The 22,264-nt window shown below is 48.9% G+C and overlaps 1 protein-coding gene across 2 annotated transcripts in view; it reads right to left on the bottom strand.

The window, feature by feature from the left end:
• Window positions 1-19,100, bottom strand: part of LOC122920625 (NEDD4-binding protein 1-like) — a 29,911-nt gene extending 10,811 nt beyond the window's left edge. Inside the window, exons 1-6 of one of the 2 annotated variants that reach the window (XM_044270281.1) lie at window positions 18,513-19,100; window positions 15,242-15,549; window positions 8,960-10,377; window positions 5,071-5,201; window positions 1,385-1,481; window positions 803-910 (exon numbers count right to left, since the gene is read on the bottom strand). In XM_044270281.1, the coding sequence (XP_044126216.1) occupies window positions 803-910; window positions 1,385-1,481; window positions 5,071-5,201; window positions 8,960-10,377; window positions 15,242-15,499 (2,012 nt within the window). In that variant the 5' untranslated portion in view covers window positions 15,500-15,549; window positions 18,513-19,100. The remainder of the gene's footprint in view (window positions 1-802; window positions 911-1,384; window positions 1,482-5,070; window positions 5,202-8,959; window positions 10,378-15,241; window positions 15,550-18,512) is intronic. The other variant, XM_044270280.1, reaches the window with a different exon arrangement.
• Between the last annotated feature and the right edge of the window lie 3,164 nt (window positions 19,101-22,264).

Here is a 22,264-nt window from a genome sequence, read left to right as displayed (position 1 = left end):
ACCCCTTTAAGGTGTATGGGGTACAGCACTCTGCTATCTTCTGGAGCCGCAGTGTGCGCGTGTGACCACCAGGCCATACAATACAGGGACAGAGAACACCCATTCATGTGGTCGTGGGTGGTCCCAGTATTTAGGCCCTCAGTGATCACACAGTTATTTCAGTTTAGGCAGCTACCCATGGGCGCCCTTACGCCTCTCCCTTATTACTTACTAGCCATGGCTGCCACATGCGTTGCAGCAGCCGCCACTCCCAGTATGGAGACTGGTGGCCACATCATGTGTATATTGGGATGCAGAGTGTACATACTGTGGGGGAATAGGGTCGGTGAACATCCTATAAAAGGGGGCACAGCATACACAAGGTGTTTAGAGGGACAATAGGGAGTATATACAGAAGGGCACAGGATATGTCTATAGTGCAGCAGGTATTTATTGGGGCACAGGGCGAGGACAGAATTGCAGGGCATTTGCATCTGTGCCAATTAGCAGGACAAGGCAAATAGCGCTACGAAACCTGTGCACAAATACAGGCGCGCTGCTGACAAATCCACAGCATGTCCATGATGTCGTGGAAGAGCCACGGATTTTCACGGCAGATTTCACCCTTTTTAATGCACTAGAAGCAAAATCTACACAAAATCTCAGGGTGGAAATTACCCTCCATGTCTGGATACCATGGGGGCCCCTAGTTTAGTGAACAGCCCAAGGCCCCTTGTACATGCGAATCTGCCGATGTGGACGGGTGATAAATGAGAACGGTGTGGAATTTATGGGCAAATGAGTAATGAAAATGGGCACAGACCTTTCTTTGATAATCTGGGTCCACACAGGAGATTCTACCACAAACTCCCGCAGATTGTCGTTGGTGACTATGACTCCTCCAGTCTTATCCGACAAGTGTAGAAGGAATCTGCAGAAAGAGAGGAAATTCAAGCCGAGCCAAACCTTGCACAACCCCCTCCATCAGACCCCGTGGACCGCCATACAGGCACTCTGCTATGGGAAGGTCACTGTCGGCAGTAGCAGTTAAACAGCTTAGATGTCGCAGTCAATAGCAACTGCAGGAGGGGTGCAGGTATGTTACTATGCAGAGGAATATTAGCTGCAGTACCTGAGAACGACCACTATACAGTGTGTGGCGCTGCGTTGATCCAGCTGTGCGCGCCATTTACGTTATTAACACGTGATCGTGGGGGCGCCAGATTTCAGATCCCTCTCTGTGAGTAACTAAAAGACCCATCGCAAATAGAGATCACAGCCCCCCAAAGAACAGTCGCCCCCTGCTTAGATAAACGCACTGTACTGACAGCTTGGGCCATGCAGAATAGAACTGAGGCACAAGCCCTGACTGCTCCTGAACCCAATATATATAGATCTTACACACCTGTCATCGTGTGCTGCAATTCGAGAGCCCAACACCGTCCTGGAAGGGGTGAAGGATAAGATTCCCAGTTCTTCCAGCTGCTGAAGGAAGTACTGCTCTGTAAGACAAGAAACAAGACGAACATTTACTTTCTCATCAACCAATGACAACACAGGCCTTACGAGTCTTTCGGGGTAAGGGCTCACACAAACTTATTTTTTTCTTGTTTCAGTTTCTTTTTGTTTTTTTAAACAGGTCCGTATGCGGAACCATTCACTTCAATGGGTCTGTAAAATAAATAATGGATGCAATACGGATGCCAACAGTTTTTTTTTTTTGCAGACTCCAAATATACAGTCGTGTGCTTAAGTCCTAAGATGCACCAAATTTATTAGGATGCGGCACACCTGACAGTCCGAAATGCGCTGCAATTTCATTTTCCCGTTTTAGACGTAAATTATAGTGAATCTGTCAGGCTACAGGAGGCCATGCTAATCCTTGCACGCTTGTAGAGAAGTGTAAGGCCTCTTTCACACGGGCGTTGCGGGAAAATGCGCGATTTTCCCCCGGTGAATGCAAAGCGTTTTAATGCGTTTTGCACGCGCGTGAGAAAAATCGGCATGTTTGGTACCCAGACCCGGACTTCTTCACAGAAGTTCGTGTTTGGGTTAGGTGTTGTGTAGATTTGATTATTTTCCCTGTTAAAGATGTGTGAATTTTATTCTATATTTTGTGTCTCTAGGACTGTAATGAGTTAACTTTTTCTTCTTCAAGTGCCTCCCACCCCCCTCTTTGTTTCAAGACTGGAGAAGAGAGGGGGGGGGGGGGGGGCAAAGAGCTGTGCTGTGGGAAGGGTCTGTTTTCTCATCTTTGTACAGGTGTCCCAAGGGAGGTGTAAGGTGTATAGATTGTGGAGGAATGCATAAGCCAATCATATGACTTGATGATATATACATATTATTCACTGCCTATAGAAAAGCACCTCCTTGAAGTGTCACATATGACGTATGCAGTATTATTGTTAGAATAGACGCCATTACAAAATGGCGGACACTTAGAAGTTTACATTAGTTCACATTCCAAAGTGATACACAGTGCGCAGATGTTAGGATGTTATCTCTGTTTCTCTTATCTCTGCTTCCTTTTGAGCCAATGAAATAATAGCTGGGCCTCAGAAAGTACTGCCCTTTTCTGAAGATACATATACCGCTTACTTTCTGTAATAAATTAGAGATTGCTTTAACCAGCTTCTGTGTCAGTGTCCAGTCTCTCAACCACGCGTGGATATTAACCCCTTGGGGGTACATTGATTTGGAGCACCAGAGTGCATCTCGGATGCTCTAATTTAGGGCTACTTTAACATCCCTTATAACATGGTTATAAGGGAAATAAATAGCATTCTTAATACAGATTGCTTACTAAAATGTGGATTGAGGCGTTAAAAAATAAAAATTTATTATTAAACTCACCTCATCCACTTGTGCGCGCTGCCCATCACGTCCTCTTTCTTCTTCTTTGATGACTAGGGAGGAAAAGGACCTTTGGTGACGTCACTGTGCTCATCACGTGGTCCATCACCTTGGTGATGGACCATGTGATAAGTGCGGAGCCATCACCATGGTGATGGATCATGTGATGGGCGCAGTGACGTCACCAAAGGTCCTTTTCCTCCCAGGTTATCAAAGAAGAAGAAAGAAGACGAGATGGGCAGCGCGCACAAGTGGATGAGGCGAGTTTAATAATTATTGTGTGTTTATTTTAACCCCTCCATCCCTATTTTACTAAGCATTCTGTATTAAGAATGCTATTATTTTCCCTTATAACCATGTTATAAGGGAAAATAATAAAGATCAGGTCCCCATCCCGATCGCCACCTAGCAACCGCATCCGCACTTGCTTGAGATTTTCACGCAGCCCCATTCACTTCTATGGGGCCTGCGTTGCATGAAAAACGCACAATATAGAGCATGCTACGATTTTCACGCAACGCACAAGTGATGCCTGAAAATCACTGCTCATGTGCACAGCCCCATAGAAATGAATGGGTACGGATTCAGCTGCGGATGCAATGCGTTCACCTCACGCATTGCATCCGCACGGAAAACTCGCCGTGTGATAGAGGCCTAACAAGTCACAAATATGATGTTCACCAGAAAAAAAAAAAATTCCCCCTAAAAATGGCATAAAACCAAGGATAAATCTGCCCCATTGAGCGGCTTCTCCATGCCCAGCTTGATTGACCCTATACGTAAACAGACCTATCAATCAAGCTGACCATGCGGAGAAGCAGCCACAGGGTCTCATATCTCCCGCGACTGGGCATATCTACATTGCAGAGTAGGCGGCCATTCACACAAACGCACCCCAAGATGTATTATATGTCGGTATGACTCGTGTGTGCCACAGCCTGAACTGAACTAACAGCATCATGGATCCCTATGAGGCTGCAAATTCAGGAGAGTTATCTCTGCGGTTGGGCCATGACATGTGAGTAAGGCCTCATGCACACAACCGTTATTTTGGTCCGCATCCGAGCCGCAGTTTTTGCGGCTTGGATGCGGACCCATTCACTTCAATGGGGCCGCAAAAGATGCGGACAGTACTCATGTGCTGTCCGCATCCGTTGCTCTGTTCCGTGGTCCGCAAAAAAAATAAAAAAATATAACATGTCATATTCTTGTCCGTTCTGCGGACAAGAATAGGCAGTTATATCAATAGCTGTCTATGCCGTTCCGCAATTTGCGGAACGCAAAACACACAACCGTCGTGTGCATGAGGCCTAATACTGACATATAATACATCCTGGGATGAGATTGTGTGAAACGCCCCTAAAACACGGCTCTCTGTAATGAAGGAGCCCGCTCGTCATCCAGCATCAGTCTGAAGAAACCTGACGTTTTCTTATAACAGAAGAATTTCCGCTTATTTCTATCATTATTCAGGCAGGAAAATATGAAAGTAAAAATGAAAAAAAAAATACTGCAGAGCAAAAGTTTCACTATGACATCCTTGAAACCGCAACGACGTTACCCTGCAGCAAAACAAGCGATGGGTGGGGGCGCAAGCTACTGAACATGCCAGCTGAATGACATCACAGGGCGTCCTGCAGAGTCGCGCTAGGGCCACGTCTCTAATCATTGTTCTCTATATTTCATTGTCTCCCACCTTTCCACAGACCCCAAATGGTTTAGAAATCTGACATTTTCCCTGTCCAACTCCCTCTCAACTACTGTCCCAAGTGTCAGTCTTCACTGCAGTCTGGAATTCCATTCAGGTGTCCATTTTAGGTGTGTATCGGGGGGAATATCTGTAATGAATGGACTTTGATAAAGGTCGATTTAAATGGGTTTTCACGGGAAATCAATTTTCATGGCCTGTCCTCAGGATAGGTCATCAGTATCTGATCAGCTGTTTGAAGCACAGCGCCGTACGTTGTATAGTGGCTGCTCCTGGCATTGCAGTCTAGGCTAATTCAATTGAATGCGACTGAGCAGCACATAGGTCATGTGACCAATGAATGTGACGTCACTGGCCTAGGGAGGGACCGCAGCGCTCAGCACAACCCTCTGCCGAGGATAAGTCGTCAAGATTCCATTTCCGGAAAACATATTCTAGCACAAAGTGACGCCATCATCCTCAGTAAGCCACGCTGCGTCCGAGCCTGAAACCTCTGTATGGCAGTCACACACAAGTGTCCCCCGCATTACCTGTGATGTTGGGATCTCGCTTCGTTCGCCATTGAGGAACAAACACTGTGATATTCCGGTGTCCTCTCTTCCAGAAATATTCCACGGCTATTGCAATTCCTCGGCAGGAGAAGAACTTCTGTAATCCGTGTCTGCAAGAAGCCAACGTGAAAGTGTCACCAACTATAACTCCTCAACTCAGGTGATTACACAAAGTGTGTGGATGACATTAGTGTTACAGTGCACACATTGAACAGTGAGTGCAGCTCTGGAGTACAATACAGGATGTAACTCAGGATCAGTACAGGATAAGTAATGTATGTACACAGTGACTGCACCAGCAGAATAGTGAGTGCAGCTGTGGAGTACAATACAGGATGTTACTCAGGGTCAGTACAGGATAAGTAATGTATGTACACAGTGACTCCACCAGCAGAATAGTGAGTGCAGCTCTGGAGTATAATACAGGATGTAACTCAGGATCAGTACAGGGTAAGTAATGTATGTACACAGTGACTGCACCAGCAGAATAGTGAGTGCAGCTCTGGAGTATGATACAGGATGTAACTCAGGATCAGTACAGGATAAGTAATGTATGTACACAGTGACTGCACCAGCAGAATAGTGAGTGCAGCTCTGGGGTATAATACAGCAGGTAACTCAGGATCAGTACAGGATAAGTAATGTATGTACAGTGTATGTACTAGGTGATTTCTATATAACCTGTACAGTGCCATAGGTTTAGACTGCACTGATTAGGACACAACCGAAATAACCTTCCACACAAGCTCTGGGCTCCTCTGTAATACCGCTACTAGCAGCTGCTGCTGACACAGTGACAATCAGAGTCATAAGACTGATCAGCAATACTATGCTGCACACTGGTGCTTTCCAGCTGCAGCAGGACTACAATTCTCATCATGCCTTGGGATTTGTGGTTTCTGTAACATAACCAGATACGCACGATGGCAGCTCCCCTCCAATCAGACTACCCGCATGTGACTGGCGTCACCAGAGAACAGATGTGACTCAGACCCACCTGCCCGCTGACACGAGATCTCACAAATGTTCACTTTCTCAAAATTAAAAACATTTCTAATTTTACACCAAAACCTACTGTTCCCGAAACAGTGTCACCAATAGAGAAACTATTGAAAGTAATGAGTCTCACTCGTGTAAAGAGGCAAAACCGTGAGCAATACCGTAAATCATAAAAAATGACTAATATTTCTACATTCTACTTCTATACTGACAAAACTCCAAACTTTGCTAAAACTATAAAAAAACACACTATTAAAAAGGGATCATCCAGTCTTTCATGATACAGCTTAATTATCACACAATAAAAAGATCTGCAATGTTCTCATATACTTTATAAGCAAGCAGAGATCTTGAAAAATGTAAAGATTCTATATTAGACCCAGAAAGGAAAAACCTCTCCTCGCCCAATACATGCAGTGTAGACCAGGGGTAGGGAATCTCTGGCACTCCAGCTGTTGTGAAACTACAACTCCCAGCATGCATACTTGCTCTGCTCTTCTAAGAGCTTGCATAGAAATTAATGGAGCATGCTGGGAATTGTAGTTTTACAACAGCTGGTGTGCTTAAAGGGAACCTGTCACCGGGATTTTGTGCATAGAGCTGAGGACATGGGTTGCCAGATGGCCGCTAGCACATCCGCAATATCCAGTCCCCATAGCTCTGTGTGCTTTTATTGTGTAAAAAAAACGATTTGATACATATGCAAATTAACCTGATATGAGTCCTGTACGTGAGATGAGTCAGGGACAGGACTCCTCAGGTTAATTTGCATATGTATCAAATCGTTTTTTTGACACAATAAAAGCACACAGAGCTATGGGGACTGAGTATTGCGGATGTGCTAGCAGCAATCTAGCAAACCATGTCCTCAGCTCTATGCACAAAATCCCGGTGACAGGTTCCCTTTAAGGTTGCTGATCCCTGGTCTAGACAATCCTATGCGAGTTAGGCTACATTCACACGACCGTATGAATGGGTCCGCATCCGTTCCGGTGTGGACCTATTCATTTCAATGGGGCCGCAAACATGCGGACAGCACACTGTGTGCTGTCCACATCTGTAGTTCCGTTCCGCGGCCCCACAAGAAAGATAGAAATTGTCCTATTCTTCTCTAAAATCGCAGACAAGAATAGGCATTTTTTTACATAGCGTCACCCCTGTGCATTCCAAAATATGTGGAACGCCTACGGCCGGCATCTGTGTTCTGAAAATCTGCAACTTGCGGACCGCAAAACACGGCACGATCGTGTGAACATACCCTTAATTTGCTACAATGTATCAGTGCAGGTAATAGGCATCAGTCAAGGCTGTTCAGCTCATAGGGCCGGTTCATATTGCAGATTTTGACGCCGTCAAAATCTACTGCATATACCCTGACAGAAACCGCCACTGTTGTTCACATTGGAGGACGCAGACCCGATCGCGGTTTAGCTCCACTGAATAGAGCTAAACCGCATGTGGACAATCGGCGCGTCTTCAACCCCCGTCGTCAGCCAGTTATGTTTCTTGAACATGATTACAGGGGCGGCCATCTTGCTTGAGTGGTTGTTAGCAGCAGTCAGAGATTTGCTTTACAGCGGTCACAAGGACCAGAGGAAGCAGGTGTCTGAAGACGTTCATTGACTTCTATGGGAGAGTGTTGAGGGCATGTTTTGTGACCTCTACAGAGGTCATTGAGCAGGGAGGGAGAGGGTTATCTGGGAATTTGATATTGACGACCTATCCTTAGGACAATTCATCAATATCATATCAGCAGGGGTCCGATGAGAGCTGTGGCTTCTTACTAGGCCATGTGACATCACTGTACCTCAAGTCAATGGCGCTGATCTGCAATACCATGCATAGCCACTATACAATGTATGGCGCTGTGCTTGGGAAGCTGTGAAGAGGCTGGAGAGCTCCAGTGAGTGCTGATCAAGAGCTGATCGGCCGGGGTCCTGCAGTCAGATCCCGATGAACTGGTATTAATGACCTATCCTGAGGATAGGCCATCCAATATCAAATTCCTGGACAAACCCTTTAAGCAGTACAATAGCATTAATATGAAACACAAGAGCTGACTATCATGTGTGATAACATCCATCTACAGTTTTGCTTTCGGTATTTCTCTGGTTTCTGCATGATGCCATCCTCGATCAGCTACCCCGAAGTTTATTCTTGTATTGTGACTCATGGACACATCAAATCTTCCACTTGTCATGTATTGTGACTGCAATCATCACACGGCTAAATGGGCGCTGCGTTGCTTTTTTCTGTATCCCTCATGAGTTTCACTCATATGACTCGGGCTTCTCATCTGATGATACCGACACCCAGTGTCGGACTGGGGTACCTAGGGACCACCAGTAAAATTTATTTTGGGTGCCCACCGTACGGATACATTCAAAAATAATAAATAATCTAACAAGTTTTTTTATATGAACATAAGCTGGTTGAGGTGCTGTACATTGAATATATGTATGTAGTGTACTAAATCTAATGTGTTATGTGCCACTTGTGCAGGGGGTGTGAGACTAGGGGCCCACCTTGCTCAGGGGCCCTCCGGGGATTTCCCTGTACCCCTGTGGGCCAGTCTGAGCCTGCCGACACCACAACAACCAGGACAGCACGGACCTCACTAGAAGGTTGTGCTCCAGCCAGAGCCCTGATCTCACTACAACAAAGAGCACGGCGGCATTGACCTCACAGTCTGGATAAATCCGAGGACTTGTGTAGCCAACGAACCTAGTAAACTCTAGTCACCAAATTTGTACTTTCCTGCCTATGGAAGTGCTTATTGTCTGACTACTGTAGGCGCGACTATCTCGTAACCTCCCTACAGCAATAGGGGAAAGATGGAACGTGTGAAGACAATCAGCGGAGTACTGACCTCATAGCCACATTGCTTCCATCGATAATGATGTGTCTGAGATCCGCTTTCCCGGGCTCATTCTTTAACTCTAGTTTATAAGGCGTTTTAATTGAATTGAGGAATATTTGAACTCCAGTTACAGATGGCTTCAGGTTCTCAGACTTGTCATTCTGTACACGTACTGGTGGATAAGTAGGACTGGAGGATTTGACAGGGATCGGATTCGTAACTTTGACTGGAGGCAGGTTGGATGGTCCGGGTCCTTCTAGGGCCAAGTCAGGTCTATTCCTTGGAGGACTAGAAGCGCCTCTTGCAACAAAGCTTATATTTTTTGGTAAAGTCACTTCCATGTCTGGTTTCTTAGTTGCAAATCCTTCGGTACCTATGGGGCTGTTCCTAGAGACTCCATTACTGCACGCATATGTCCTGACGGGATCTACAATCACCTCCTGCTGCGGCTGCGATTCCTTTTTGGCCTCTTTTTGCTGACTGCGGGCATTAATCTCCACCTGGCTCTTCGCCATCGGCACCTTATTACATTCTTTTTCTATTTGTTCAAGAAGCTTCAAAGGTTCCTCAAACTGCCCCAAGTCACAGATAACCTTTTCAACCACTTCCTTGAAATATCCCATGCTTATGAAAAAGTTTACAAGGATCTTGTATTCCGTTTCGGCGCTTACGCTGTAGTCGTTCTCCACAACGATCAACGAGTCTTCACCGGAATCAGAAACCAAGTCAATAAAGGGGACATCAGACTTAGCGTGAGTTCTGGAGATGGGACCGTCCAACTGGATGCCTTCTAAGGAGAAGGGCTTCTTCAGACGTCTTTCTTCACTCTCTGAGCTACGTCTCTTTGTCCCAGACATGGAGGCCGGGTTTGGTTGCGTTTCTGGTGCACCGTAAAACACAGAGTCCAGCTGGTTGGTCAGCTCCGTCACGGGGGTACATGTGTTTCTTCTCGACTGGTCAGTGCACTGACTAATATGGGACTGGGCTTTCGCATTGGTATTTACTATTGCGACTTCGAGATCTGCATCACTAGAAACTGAAGAACACTGTTCCTCCAACGTCAGGTTCAGCAGCTCCTCCTTTAGCGCGCTGGGCAGTAATAGTAAGTCCATTGTGTACTTATCTGCATTGCGTTCCACAAAATCTTTAAAACTCCGCTTTACTTCCGGTTCTCGGCCTTGGGGTGAACTTTCATTGTTTCTAAAAAGTCTAACAAACTGTTGGATGTGACTCTGGGCCAAGACGACGGGTTCTGTTCCCCCTTTAATACATAGGACGCCAATTTCCGCCATGGCGATGTGAGCACAAGTGTCCGTAATGAGACGGTTGAGGAATAAACTCTGAGCGCCGGCAAATATGCAATGCATCTCCTTGGGGTAGGTGTCTGTTATCTCCATCTCAGGTTCACAGAGGCCTTTGACGTACTCCTGCAAGAGAGAAAAGGGGGTCAGATCCTCCTGCAAAGTAGGGTTGTTTAGGGTATCGAAATTTCGATACCCAATCGATACTTTTGTACACGTTTCGATACGATACAAAGAATTCCCATTTTTCCGTCTAGTATCACAGAACTTGGAGCGCGCTGGTTCCCTCATCAGCACAGGGGAGAAGGAAGCAGTCCCCCCGTCCCCCCCCCCCCGTGCCTCAGCTGCCAATGAGGAGAGACGGGAGGAGGAGGGGCAGGCGTACTGCGCCACCGATAAAGGTTAACTTCTAATACAGGAGGCGGTGCCCAGCCTCTATGACAGGGCGCTGCGGGGTTAACTGCCGCTGATCGCAGCTCTCTGTCAAAGGCAGGGTGCCGGCTATTTGATTCTGACGGTACCACCTCCTGTATTAAAGGTTAACTATCATTGGTGGCGCAGTGCTCCCTCCCCCCCAGTATTAAAAACATTGGTGGCACAGTGTGCCCCTCCCCCCCAGTATCAAAAACATTGGTGGCAGTGGCCACAGGGACCCCTCCCCTCCTCCTCATTGGTGGCAGTGGCAGCTTCTGATCAGAGCCCCAGCAGTGTAATCCTGGGGCTCTGATCGGTTACCATGGCAGCCAGGACGCTACTGAAGCCCTGGCTGCCATAGTAATCTCCCTGCTGCTGTGTGCACTATGCACAGGGCAGCAGGGAGAGTGTGAGATCCTATTCACCCTGATAGATCTTTATTAGGGTGAATAGGACAAAGGATAAAAAGATCCCAGGTTCTTGCCCCTAAGGGGGGAAATAGTTAATAAATAAACAGTAAAAAACACACCAAAATATTAAGTATAAATCACCCCCTTTCCCAATTTTACATATAAAATATATAAACAATAAATAGATCACATATTGCCACTTCCGAAAAGCCCAAACTATTAAAATATTAAAAAAAAAAAAAAAAAAAAAAAAATCTCCTATGCGGTGAGCGCCATAACAGAAAAAAATTAAAATAACCGTGCAATTAATCATTTTTTTTTCACCTTGTCCCCCCCAAAAATAGGATCTGACTGTTCAATTATGAGCCGGATGTCCCATAAAATAAGGAATGCATGCGTTTTTTTTTTGGGGCATTTTATTTTTTTCGTGTGGTATCGAGTATCACAATATTATTTTATGGTGTCGAAACCGAATCAAAATTTGAGTATGGAAACCACCCTACTGCAAAGCACATATGGTAGTGGGAGACCGAGAACATAAAAAGACCATGGCGGCCATCTAGCCTATATATGATGGATACAGGGGACTCCTTAACACACTACTGTAAAATGTAAAAAGAAACACCTGGAAAACGTAATAGTTTTGAGCTAAGATTAAAAAAATAAAAATAGATTGCAAGTGGTGCCTGATCAATGATCACACAACCAAGGTTTTGGGTAATGCAGCAGGGTATATGTTGAGGTCACATTCACATTAATACTGGGTGGCTTCTCCCCTTGCTGCCATGTAGGCCGCCTCTCTGGCATGGTAAGGGTCAAAAAGATGCTGGACATACTTCAGTGATCATTCTAGGCTACTTTCACACTTGCGTTTTGGTTTCCGCTTGTGAGATCCGTTCAGGGCTCTCACAAGCGGTTCAAACGGATCAGTTTTGCCCTAATGCATTCTGAATGGAAAAGGATCCGCTCAGAATGCATCAGTTTGCCTCCGTTCAGCCTCCATTCTGCTCTGGAGGCTGCTTGCAGCGTTTTGGGGTCCGCCTGACGATGCGGAGGCAAACGAATCTGTCCTGACACACAATGTAAGTCAATGGGGACGGATCCGCTTTCACTGACACAATGCAAAACGGATCCGCCCCCCCATAGACTTTCAATGGTGTTCAAGACGGATCCGTTTTGGCTATGTTACAGATAATACAAACGGATCAGTTCTGAACGGATGCAGACATTTGTATTAGGGTCCATTCACACGTCCGTTTTTTCTTTCCTGATCTGTTCAGTTTTTTGCGGAACAGATCAGGACCAGATCTGGACCCATTCATTTTCAATGGGTCCTGGAAAAATAATCGGACAGCACAATGTGTGCTGTCCGTTTCCGTTGTTCCGTTCCGCATGTCCGTTTAAATATAAAACATGTCCTATTCTTTTCCGCAAAATTCGGATCCTGGTACAATACAAAGTCAATGGATCCGCAAAAAAACGGAAGACATTCGGATGTCATTCCGTATGTCATCCGTTTTATACGGAATCCGTTCCTGGAAACACATAACAAATTTATTTATTTATTTTTTCTTTCAATTTTTTTTCAAAGAAATCCAAACAACTTTATTTGATTATTGAAATTTATACACGTTTCCATTTTTTGCGGATCCGCAAAAAACGGATGACATACGGAAACATTTTCAGGAACAACGGATCCGCAAAAAAAAAACGGACCAAAAATCGGGATATAGGAAAATGACGTGTGAATGTAGCCTTATCGGTGCGGATCAGTCTGTGGAGATATGGCACCCAGTATTAATGGGACCCTGCCTCAACATATACCCTGCCGCAGACCCCAAAATAAAGGGGGAACCACCTTGGTTGTGTGATGATTGCCTGGTCAATCTTTGTTCCTTTTATGATATGTCCAAAGAGGACGGATTTTCCAGATTAGTGTATCCTCTGTATGTATACGAATGCTGCAGCAGATCAGCCCGCCTGTGGGCCGACCACCTGGCAGCACCTTACTAGCGCCATGTGCCAGCGCCGGACTGACATTAGGAGTCACCTTCATATGTACTTATTTTACCTTTCATACCCAGCTCGTGCTCACATTAATTCAGTCCCGTGTGTGCAGACATCCATGACACCTGTAGACGCCTTAATGCGACTTCTGGGCTAGGATATAATTTACCTAAATATCCCGGCCAGGGTATATATACTTGTTTGTGCTCCCCTGGCTCCCAGCATCGTGCCCCTTTCCCCATTTTACACCCCTGCTTTATAGTGACTGCTATGGGAACATACCCTTCTCTATGCACCTTGAAATCAGAGGCTCACATTTGGTTTTCTGCTGTGGTTTTGCGTTAACATTAGTCCAGATGACGCACGTACCTCGCCATGGCGAATGTGCAGAAACAGTGTCACGTATGTATGCCAACGTGGACACCCACTGGAAACAATGGGACACACGTGACGCAGAGTCTGACATGGGATACAGATTTTTTTTTTTCACCCCCCTTGCCCGTCTACAACATGGGGCCACTTTTAGGTTTTTCTCCAGGGCCAATCCGCCCCTGGAGTCCATTGTATTGTTGAGACACTTTATATAGATTGGGAAATTCAATCTAAGGAAGAAAGAAAAAGAAAAAAGAAAAAAAAAAAAAAAAAAAAAAAAAAAAAAAAAGATGAATGACCGGCTGCGGAGTCACCATGAATTAGCTTCTGAGAAAATCGTGGATGCGGAGTTTCCCTGCGGGTGACCCGTTTCTACACTTCTCTCTGTCCGACCACAAAACTACAGAAGAACTTCCTGTATGGCTGTGACTACAGACGACGCGCGCTTCCTCATAGCTCCTCGGCAGGACTTTCCACCAGGCGCTTCGCCTTGCAAAGACGATGAATCCTAATTAATCATTCATTTTTCTCAATTACATAATCAATGGTTGAAGGATAAAAACGCAATGGCCGTATTTCCTGCCAAGATTCCGCCCTGTTCAGCCAGTGCAGAATTAGAAAAACGTGGCTGTCTTCTTCCAAAAACAGTGCCACACCTATCTGCAGGTTGTGCGCGGTACTGAAGGCTGCGTGAGGTATTTGAGTTTCTCTTTTTACGATGACATAAAACGAGGCGTATTCTCATCCTCCATGACTAAATTTAGCAACAGATCCGTGTCACTGAGGAAGGCGAGCCTACCGACCCGGTTGTACAGGTTTAGTAAAGATCCAGTTTTCCCCGGTGGGAAATTACTTTTTTGTTGTTAAATAGGCGATGACACATGACAGAGGAAGCTGCGGCTCTGCCTGCACCATCGCAGGGGGAACCTGCACTACTAAATATCTGCAAAGTGCCAAGTTTTAATAGGCCATTAATAGCCAGTCTGTGGGGGTCCCACTCCAATCCCCATCCCTAGCAGTAAGCCCCTGAACTTGGTCCTCTTTATCGTTTACCAGCCGCAGTGCCACACTTTCTGCAGTGGCTGTGTACGGTATTGCAGCTCAGTTCTATCTGTTTGAATGGGACCGAAACGCATTCAGCTGTAATACCAGGGGCAGCCACTACAAAAAGTATGGCGCTGTGGCTGTTAATGAAGGGGACTGCGCACAGTGGCCCCCAGCTGATCAGGAGTCACACCCCTAGCAATCTAGACTGATTGCCTAATTTTACTGTCCTGAAAACCTTGTCCAGAACATGACGCACGGGGCAACCAGCTCACGGCCCTGGGTACCACCAGCTAAACAGTGACCACTGCAGGGGAAATGTGGTATTACATGGCGGCCATTCAGACGAAAGGCTGTCCTTAAGACACAAGCATGACTGGAGTCATCCAAAAATGAAAACATTCGTACAGAGAGGCCTTTCATTTTTGCTCCTAATGGGGAGTCCTGAGTGAAGAACCCCGTCTGAATAATGCAAAAAACACACACCCTAACAGGGCGTATGGACAGGCGTTATCTTCACGAGAAAACCGCTTTCAGTCCCACCAAGCCTTGTTGCTTGAGGCTGGAGTAACCCCAGACTGACTGGCTACTAGGAAAACCGGGTGCTTGATAGGCAGTGTATCCATAGCAACCAGACTGTCGGACATGACAGCTCCCTGGCAGCGCACACAGATTTATTGGAACTACCCCGATACAAACGGCGCACCTATTTACCCCCGCGCCATCACATGCACGCACTGTACCTTAGCTTTTAGCACGTCTTGCTTCTTGCCTTTAAGTTGCAGCCAGATGCGTCCCGGCGTCTTCCCATCTTCTCTGTCCTCACAGCTGAAGTTCTCCAGGTACCCCAGGACCGTGAACGTCACCGGGAATAGCGCCTGCACCCGATGGCGGCTTTGCTCCAGTAAGCTCCACTGTTTTCCAGGGGCGGTGAATTCATCCACTGTATCTGCTCCGGGGGTCTCATCTTCTACCCCGCCCAGGGCGGACACCTTAGCCATCCCTCGTCTATGATCAGTCTGGAACGGTGGTCATACCGGATGCCGTGAACCTGGGAGAGGAGAAAAGAGGGCATCGGGTCAAATGACTCCTTTAAGCCACTATCTAGAAATCTCCAGGGGATCAATTCTCCTGCAGCGCCTCCACAGGGGAAATAAAGTATTACATTGATCACACTGAAATGAATTGTGCCGGGTCCTCCAGAGATAGACGCTCCTTGTACTCGCTTGTGCTCCAGCAAATTGGCAGAGATTCCAAATTAGCCCCCTCCAGAAACCCATCACTGGGTACTTGAACTTGAATTTTTATAAGCCAAAAAGTTAATTTATAGATGGAAACAGCCATTGACTCAGCAACATCATGACACCAGTCAGCTGGCATCCACCTCACTCTGGGCCCCTGTGGCCCCCATGTATACTTACAGCAGGTCTCTATAGGACTGAGGGGTCATATACAAGTGACTCAATATCTTTAGTTACTGTGGTTTCGGGGAGGGGGGGGGTATAATTTGGAGCTCATCACAGACTCCACATGATTATGCAAATCATCAAGACAATGTGATCTGTGGAGTGAAGACATGAAGTGAGCACAACGACGCGTCCTCTCTTACTGGGGCATCCACCATGTCCTCACAGCTGCAATAACACTGAGGGGGCAGCATAGGAGGGGAGTGACAGCCGGGGGGGGCAGCATAGGAGGGGAGTGACAGCCGGGGAGGGGCAGCATAGGAGGGGAGTGACAGCCGGGGAGGGGCAGCATAGGAGGGGAGTGACAGCCGGGGGGGGCAGCATAGGAGGGGAGTGACAGCCGGGGGGGGGGGGGGCAGCATAGGAGGGGAGTGACAGCCGGGGGGGGGGGGCAGCATAGGAGGGGAGTGACAGCCGGGGGGGGGGGGGGCAGCATAGGAGGGGAGTGACAGCCGGGGGGGGGGGGGGGGCAGCATAGGAGGGGAGTGACAGCCGGGGGGGGGCAGCATAGGAGGGGAGTGACAGCCGGGGGGGGGGGGGGGCAGCATAGGAGGGGAGTGACAGCCGGGGGGGGTGGGGTGGGGGGCCAGTATAGGAGGGGAGTGACAGCCGGGGGGGGGGGGGGCAGCATAGGAGGGGAGTGACAGCCGGGGGGGGTGGGGTGGGGGGCCAGTATAGGAGGGGAGTGACAGCCGGGGGGGGCAGCATAGGAGGGGAATGACAGCCGGGGGGGGGAGGGGGAAGCATAGGAGGGGAGTGACAGCCGGGGGGGGGGGGGGGGGGGGGGGGGAAAGCAGCATAGGAGGGGAGTGACAGCCGGGGGGGGGGGGCAGCATAGGAGGGGAGTGACAGCCGGGGGGGGGGGGGGGGCAGCATAGGAGGGGAGTGACAGCCGGGGGGGGGGCAGCATAGGAGGGGAGTGACAGCCGGGGGGGGGGCAGCATAGGAGGGGAGTGACAGCCGGGGGGGGGGCAGCATAGGAGGGGAAGTGACAGCCGGGCGGGGGGGGTGGGGGGCCAGTATAGGAGGGGAGTGACAGCCTGGGGGGGGGCAGCATAGGAGGGGATTGACAGCCGGGGGGGGGGGGGGAGGGGGAAGCATAGGAGGGGAGTGACAGCCGGGGGGGGCAGCATAGGAGGGGAGTGACAGCCGGGGGGGGGGGCAGCATAGGAGGGGAGTGACAGCCGGGGGGGGGGGGGCAGCATAGGAGGGGGGGGGGGCAGCATAGGAGGGGAGTGACAGCCGGGGGGGGGGGCAGCATAGGAGGGGAGTGACAGCCGGGGGGGGGGGGCAGCATAGGAGGGGAGTGACAGCCGGGGGGGGGGGGGCAGCATAGGAGGGGAGTGACAGCCGGGGGGGGGGGGGGCAGCATAGGAGGGGAGTGACAGCAGCATAGGAGGGGAGTGACAGCCGGGGGGGGGGGGGGCAGCATAGGAGGGGAGTGACAGCGGGGGGGGGGGGGGGCAGCATAGGAGGGGAGTGACAGCCGGGGGGGGGGGGCAGCATAGGAGGGGAGTGACAGCAGCATAGGAGGGGAGTGACAGCCGGGGGGCAGCATAGGAGGGGAGTGACAGCCAGGGGGGCAGCATAGGAGGGGAGTGACAGCCGGGGGGAAGGGGGGGCAGCATAGGAGGGGAGTGACAGCCGGGGGAAGGGGGGGCAGCATAGGAGGGGAGTGACAGCCGGGGGGGAAGGGGGGGCAGCATAGGAGGGGAGTGACAGCCAGGGGCGGGGGGGGCAGCATAGGAGGGGAGTGACAGCCGGGGGGGGGGGGGCAGCATAGGAGGGGAGTGACAGCCGGGGGGGAAGGGGGGGGCAGCATAGGAGGGGAGTGACAGCCGGGGGGGAAGGGGGGGCAGCATAGGAGGGGAGTGACAGCCAGGGGGCAGTATAAGAAGGCAGTTACAGTGAGTGGACAGTATAGGAGGCAAGTTACAGGAGGGCAGTTACAGGGAGAGGGGGCAGTACAGGAGGGCAGTTACAGGGAGAGGGGGCAGTACAGGAGGGCAGTTACAGGGAGAGGGGGCAGTACAGGAGGGCAGTTACAGGGAGAGGGGGCAGTACAGGAGGGCAGTTACAGGGAGAGGGGGCAGTACAGGAGGGCAGTTACAGGGAGAGGGGGCAGTACAGGAGGGCAGTACAGGAGAGGGGCAGTACAGGGGCAGTGGGGGCAGTAGGAGGGCAGTTACAGGGAGAGGGGGCAGTACAGGAGGGCAGTTACAGGGAGAGGGGGCAGTACAGGAGGGCAGTTACAGGGAGAGGGGGCAGTACAGGAGGGCAGTTACAGGGAGAGGGGGCAGTACAGAAGGGCAGTTACAGGGAGAGGGGGCAGTACAGGAGGGCAGTTACAGGGAGAGGGGGCAGTACAGGAGGGCAGTTACAGGGAGAGGGGGTAGTACAGGAGGGCAGTTACAGGGAGAGGTGGCAGTACAGGGAGAGGGGGCAGTTATAAGGAGGGGGCAGTATAGCAGGGCTGTTATAAGGAGGGGGCAGTATAGGAGGGCAGTTACAGGGAGGGGGCAGTATAGAGGCTCGGGGGGGTACTCACTTGTCCATGCAGGCGCCGGCGTCCGGGGCTCCCTCTCAGCTGTGTAAACAGAAAGAGTGTCACAGCCCAACAGTCCGGACACAAACACTTCCAGGTTCCGCGGGTCTCAGCACTAGAGGCCGCGCTGTCTGCTTCTAGCGGTCTCCGGGAAGATGGCGGCTGGGCCGAGTGTGAGGCCGGGAGCTCCAGGACAGGACTGGTGTAATGACGGACATCCTGCGGCTCTGGAAGGGTTTTTTGGACACCAGTGGTCTGCAATCTGTGGCTGCAAAACTACAACTCCCAACATGGATGTAAAGTAAATTCACAGCCGCTGGAGTGCCACAGGTTGCAAACCATTACTGTAAAAGGAGAAAGGCGTGGCCACGTAAGAACAACGCCTCATCTCCCTGAGCCAGCTGACAGTTGTGAGTGCAGGGGCCCTTGACTCCTTATAGGGCCCCTCTTATGTTACTCCAGGGATTTGTTCAGATTTCTTAATGCTGTTTTTGAAGCCAAAATTGGAAAGTGCTTTAAAGGGGCTTTCTGCAAAATATTGATGATCTTTCCTCAGGATAGGTCATTGATAGCTGATCTGAGGGGGTCTGGCCTAGGCACGACTGGGGCTCGCCTGCAATACCAAGCATAGCCACTATACAAGGTGAGGCGCTGTGCTTGGTAAACTAAAAGGAGGCTACTGAGCTCACTGATTTTGGCTTTGAAACTGCATCAAAAATCCTGCATGTGTGAACAGACCAATAAGATTTTCCACCATACTCACTTGCACGTGCCTGTAAGGGGCAGAGCGGGTTTGTGAGTGGGAATTGCGCACTATGCGCTTCTCCTCACTAACTAGCAGCAAGTGACTCTCATGCCAGCTGCAGACCCAAAAGTCTGGTTCTGGGACATTCAGAGAGTTGCCATCTTGGGTTATTCCCATATCATGCTGGGGTATTCTCGCTTTTATTTCAGTTACTGTAGCTAAGGGCTCATGCACACGATTATTGTTTTGCAGTCCGTGAATTGCGGATCCGCAAAACACGGATACTGGTCGCGTGCATTCTGCATTTTGTGGAACACTATCGCCTGCCCCTAATAGAACAGTCCTATCCTTGTCCCGTAATACGGAACGGACATACGAACATGGAATGCACACGGTGGCCTTTTCTGTTGTTTTTTTTTGTGTGGCCCCATTGAAGGTAATAGGGACGGAGACAGAAAAAATATCCGTTTGTGTGCATGAGCCCTAAGTCTGCCTGCACACGATGCAGATTACACACAGCATAATACAGTAACAGCGAAGTGTACGAGATTAGCGAAATCTACAGCATTTCATTTGTTGTTGTCATTTTCTTATGCGGATTTCACTCTTTTCAATTAAATCCGCACTGAAAACCGTATAAAAAGCGCACCAAAAATGCAATAAATAGAGCGGATTTATGTATGTGTTTTTTAGTGTGGATTTATAACTGCGGACAAGAATAGGACAGGCTATTTATTTTTTTACGGAACAACAGATCTTTTGCGGCCACATTGAAGTGAATGGGTCCGCATCAAAGCTGGCTCGGATGCGGACCAAAACAACGGTCGTGTGCATGAGGCCTAAGAGAGCATTCACACGCCCGTTGTGGTTTGTGGTCTGCAAATTGCGGATCCGCAAAACACAGATCCGGCCATGTGTTATCAAAAAATCCGAACATCCTATGTTTATTGTGATTGCAGAAGTAGCCTGGAACGGATCCGTGCAGACTAATGAGCAAGGGAGGCAGGACTTTGAAATTGAGCAGATTGGCAACTTCAAACGGATCCTACCATTGACTTTCATGTGAAGTGAAGGAGCACGCTCTGGCGCACGGGGACACCAGAAGCGCAAGCAGACGAGTGTCCGCTAGTGAGGAGCGGGTGCGTCGGCAGAAAGATGCATCGATGCGGATTTGCGTCTTGCCAGAATGTTTAGGGCGGGATTGGCATGCGCGGATTTAGAGACTCAAACGGTACCCAAACCGGACCCGAACGCTAGTGTGAAAGTAGCTAAGTGTTCTGTAGAGCCGATGTAGGAGTTTTTGTGGGGAGGGTGGATTTTTACTTGTCGCAGCATTGTCCTGCACTGCTACCACTGTACGTAATTTATTACAATATTTATAGATTTTTTTTCTCTTTTTAAATAATAAAGAATGAACTTATATGTGTGGGGTAATAATTTTGGTGAACTATGGTCTATTGACACATATTGAATTACTGGTATTTTGATATTGATTGTTCCCTTATAACATTAATACAGAATACTTACTAAAATGTGGATTGAGGGGGTTAAAAAAAATAATAATAACTCACCTCATTCACTTGTTCGCGCAGCCGGCATCGTCTTCTTTCTTCTTCTTTCAGGACCTGCAAAAGGACTTTTGATGACGTAATCGCGCTCACCACGTGGTGACGTCAGCGCAGGTCCTGCTGAATGAAGATAGGCCACGGGCAGAGAGTGCAGGTGATTGAAAATAAGATCCGCACAAATTCCCATGCGGATTGTGTGTGCGTTTCTGCAGTATATCTGCGCTAAGATCTGCAATTGTGGATTTTGAGACCGTTTTGCCGCAGATCTCCACCTTCCATTGAAAAGGGTGAAATCCGCAGCTAAAACCGCAAACATAATTGGCACGCTATAAATTTGGAAATCTGCACAGCAGGCCAATTTCCACACGGAAAAAATCGGCAAAGTGTAGATGGGATGTGTGCAATTTTATACACTTTACCGGTACTGTATTGCACTGTGATTTTTCTGCATGGAAAAACGTGCATATTCCGCATTGTGTGCAGGCGGCCTTAGGGTACATGCACAAAGTGCAGATTTAAATGCAGAAAATCCTCACTGAAACCACATAAAAACAGCTTTTCTTCCTCTGCATGCCCCTCCTCCACTAAGCGCTCATGCACACGGCCATTGCCGTTTCTGTGGCCCACAAAACACGGACTGCATTTTCCAGAACGGAACATACTGGCCTCTGTAAGGCCTCTTTCACACGAGCGAGTTTTCTGTGCAGGTGCAATGTGTGACGTGAACGCATAGCACCCGCACTGAATCCTGACCCATTCATTTCAATGGGTCTGTGTACATGAGCGCTTTTTTTTCACGCATCAGTTCTGCGTTGCGTGACAATCGCAGCATGTTCTATATTCTGCGTTTTTTCACGCAGCCGTGGCCCCATAGAAGTGAGTGAATGGGGCTTCAGTGAAAAATGCATCGCATCCGGAAGCAAGTGCGGGTGCAAAGCGTTTTTCACTGATGTTAGTTGTAAACCTTCAGTTTTTTTTATCACGCACGTAAAAAAACGCACTAAAACGCATTGCACCCGCGTGGAAAAAACTGAACGCAATCGCAGACAAAACTGACTGTGGCTCTACACACAGGATATCTTCACATGGTTCCTAGCCACAGTACTGGTCACGCTAAAGAGCGGCGTCTCTATGGATGTACTCCGTGAGCATAATTTTGCGCTATTCACTAAAGATACAGCCCAACGGTGCTGCACACTACATGCAGATAAGCCACGCCCACCCGCAGACACTGGCTGCTGCAGGTGGGCGTGGCCCGTATGTGGACACATGACCGCCGAGGCCAGTGATTGGTTGCAGCGGGAAGGATTGGAGCAGCGCTGCTGGAGGATTTGTACCAGTGAATATAACTTGTTTTAATATTTTTTCCACGGTGTCATCAGAAAACAGTGCCGCCCCCGACCACAGGTTGTGTCTGGTACTGCAGCTGAATCCCACTGAAG

This window comes from Bufo gargarizans, chromosome 10 (genome assembly GCF_014858855.1).
Source record: "Bufo gargarizans isolate SCDJY-AF-19 chromosome 10, ASM1485885v1, whole genome shotgun sequence".
Lineage (NCBI taxonomy): Eukaryota > Metazoa > Chordata > Amphibia > Anura > Bufonidae > Bufo > Bufo gargarizans.
This window is presented reverse-complemented; position numbering and strand designations above follow the sequence as displayed.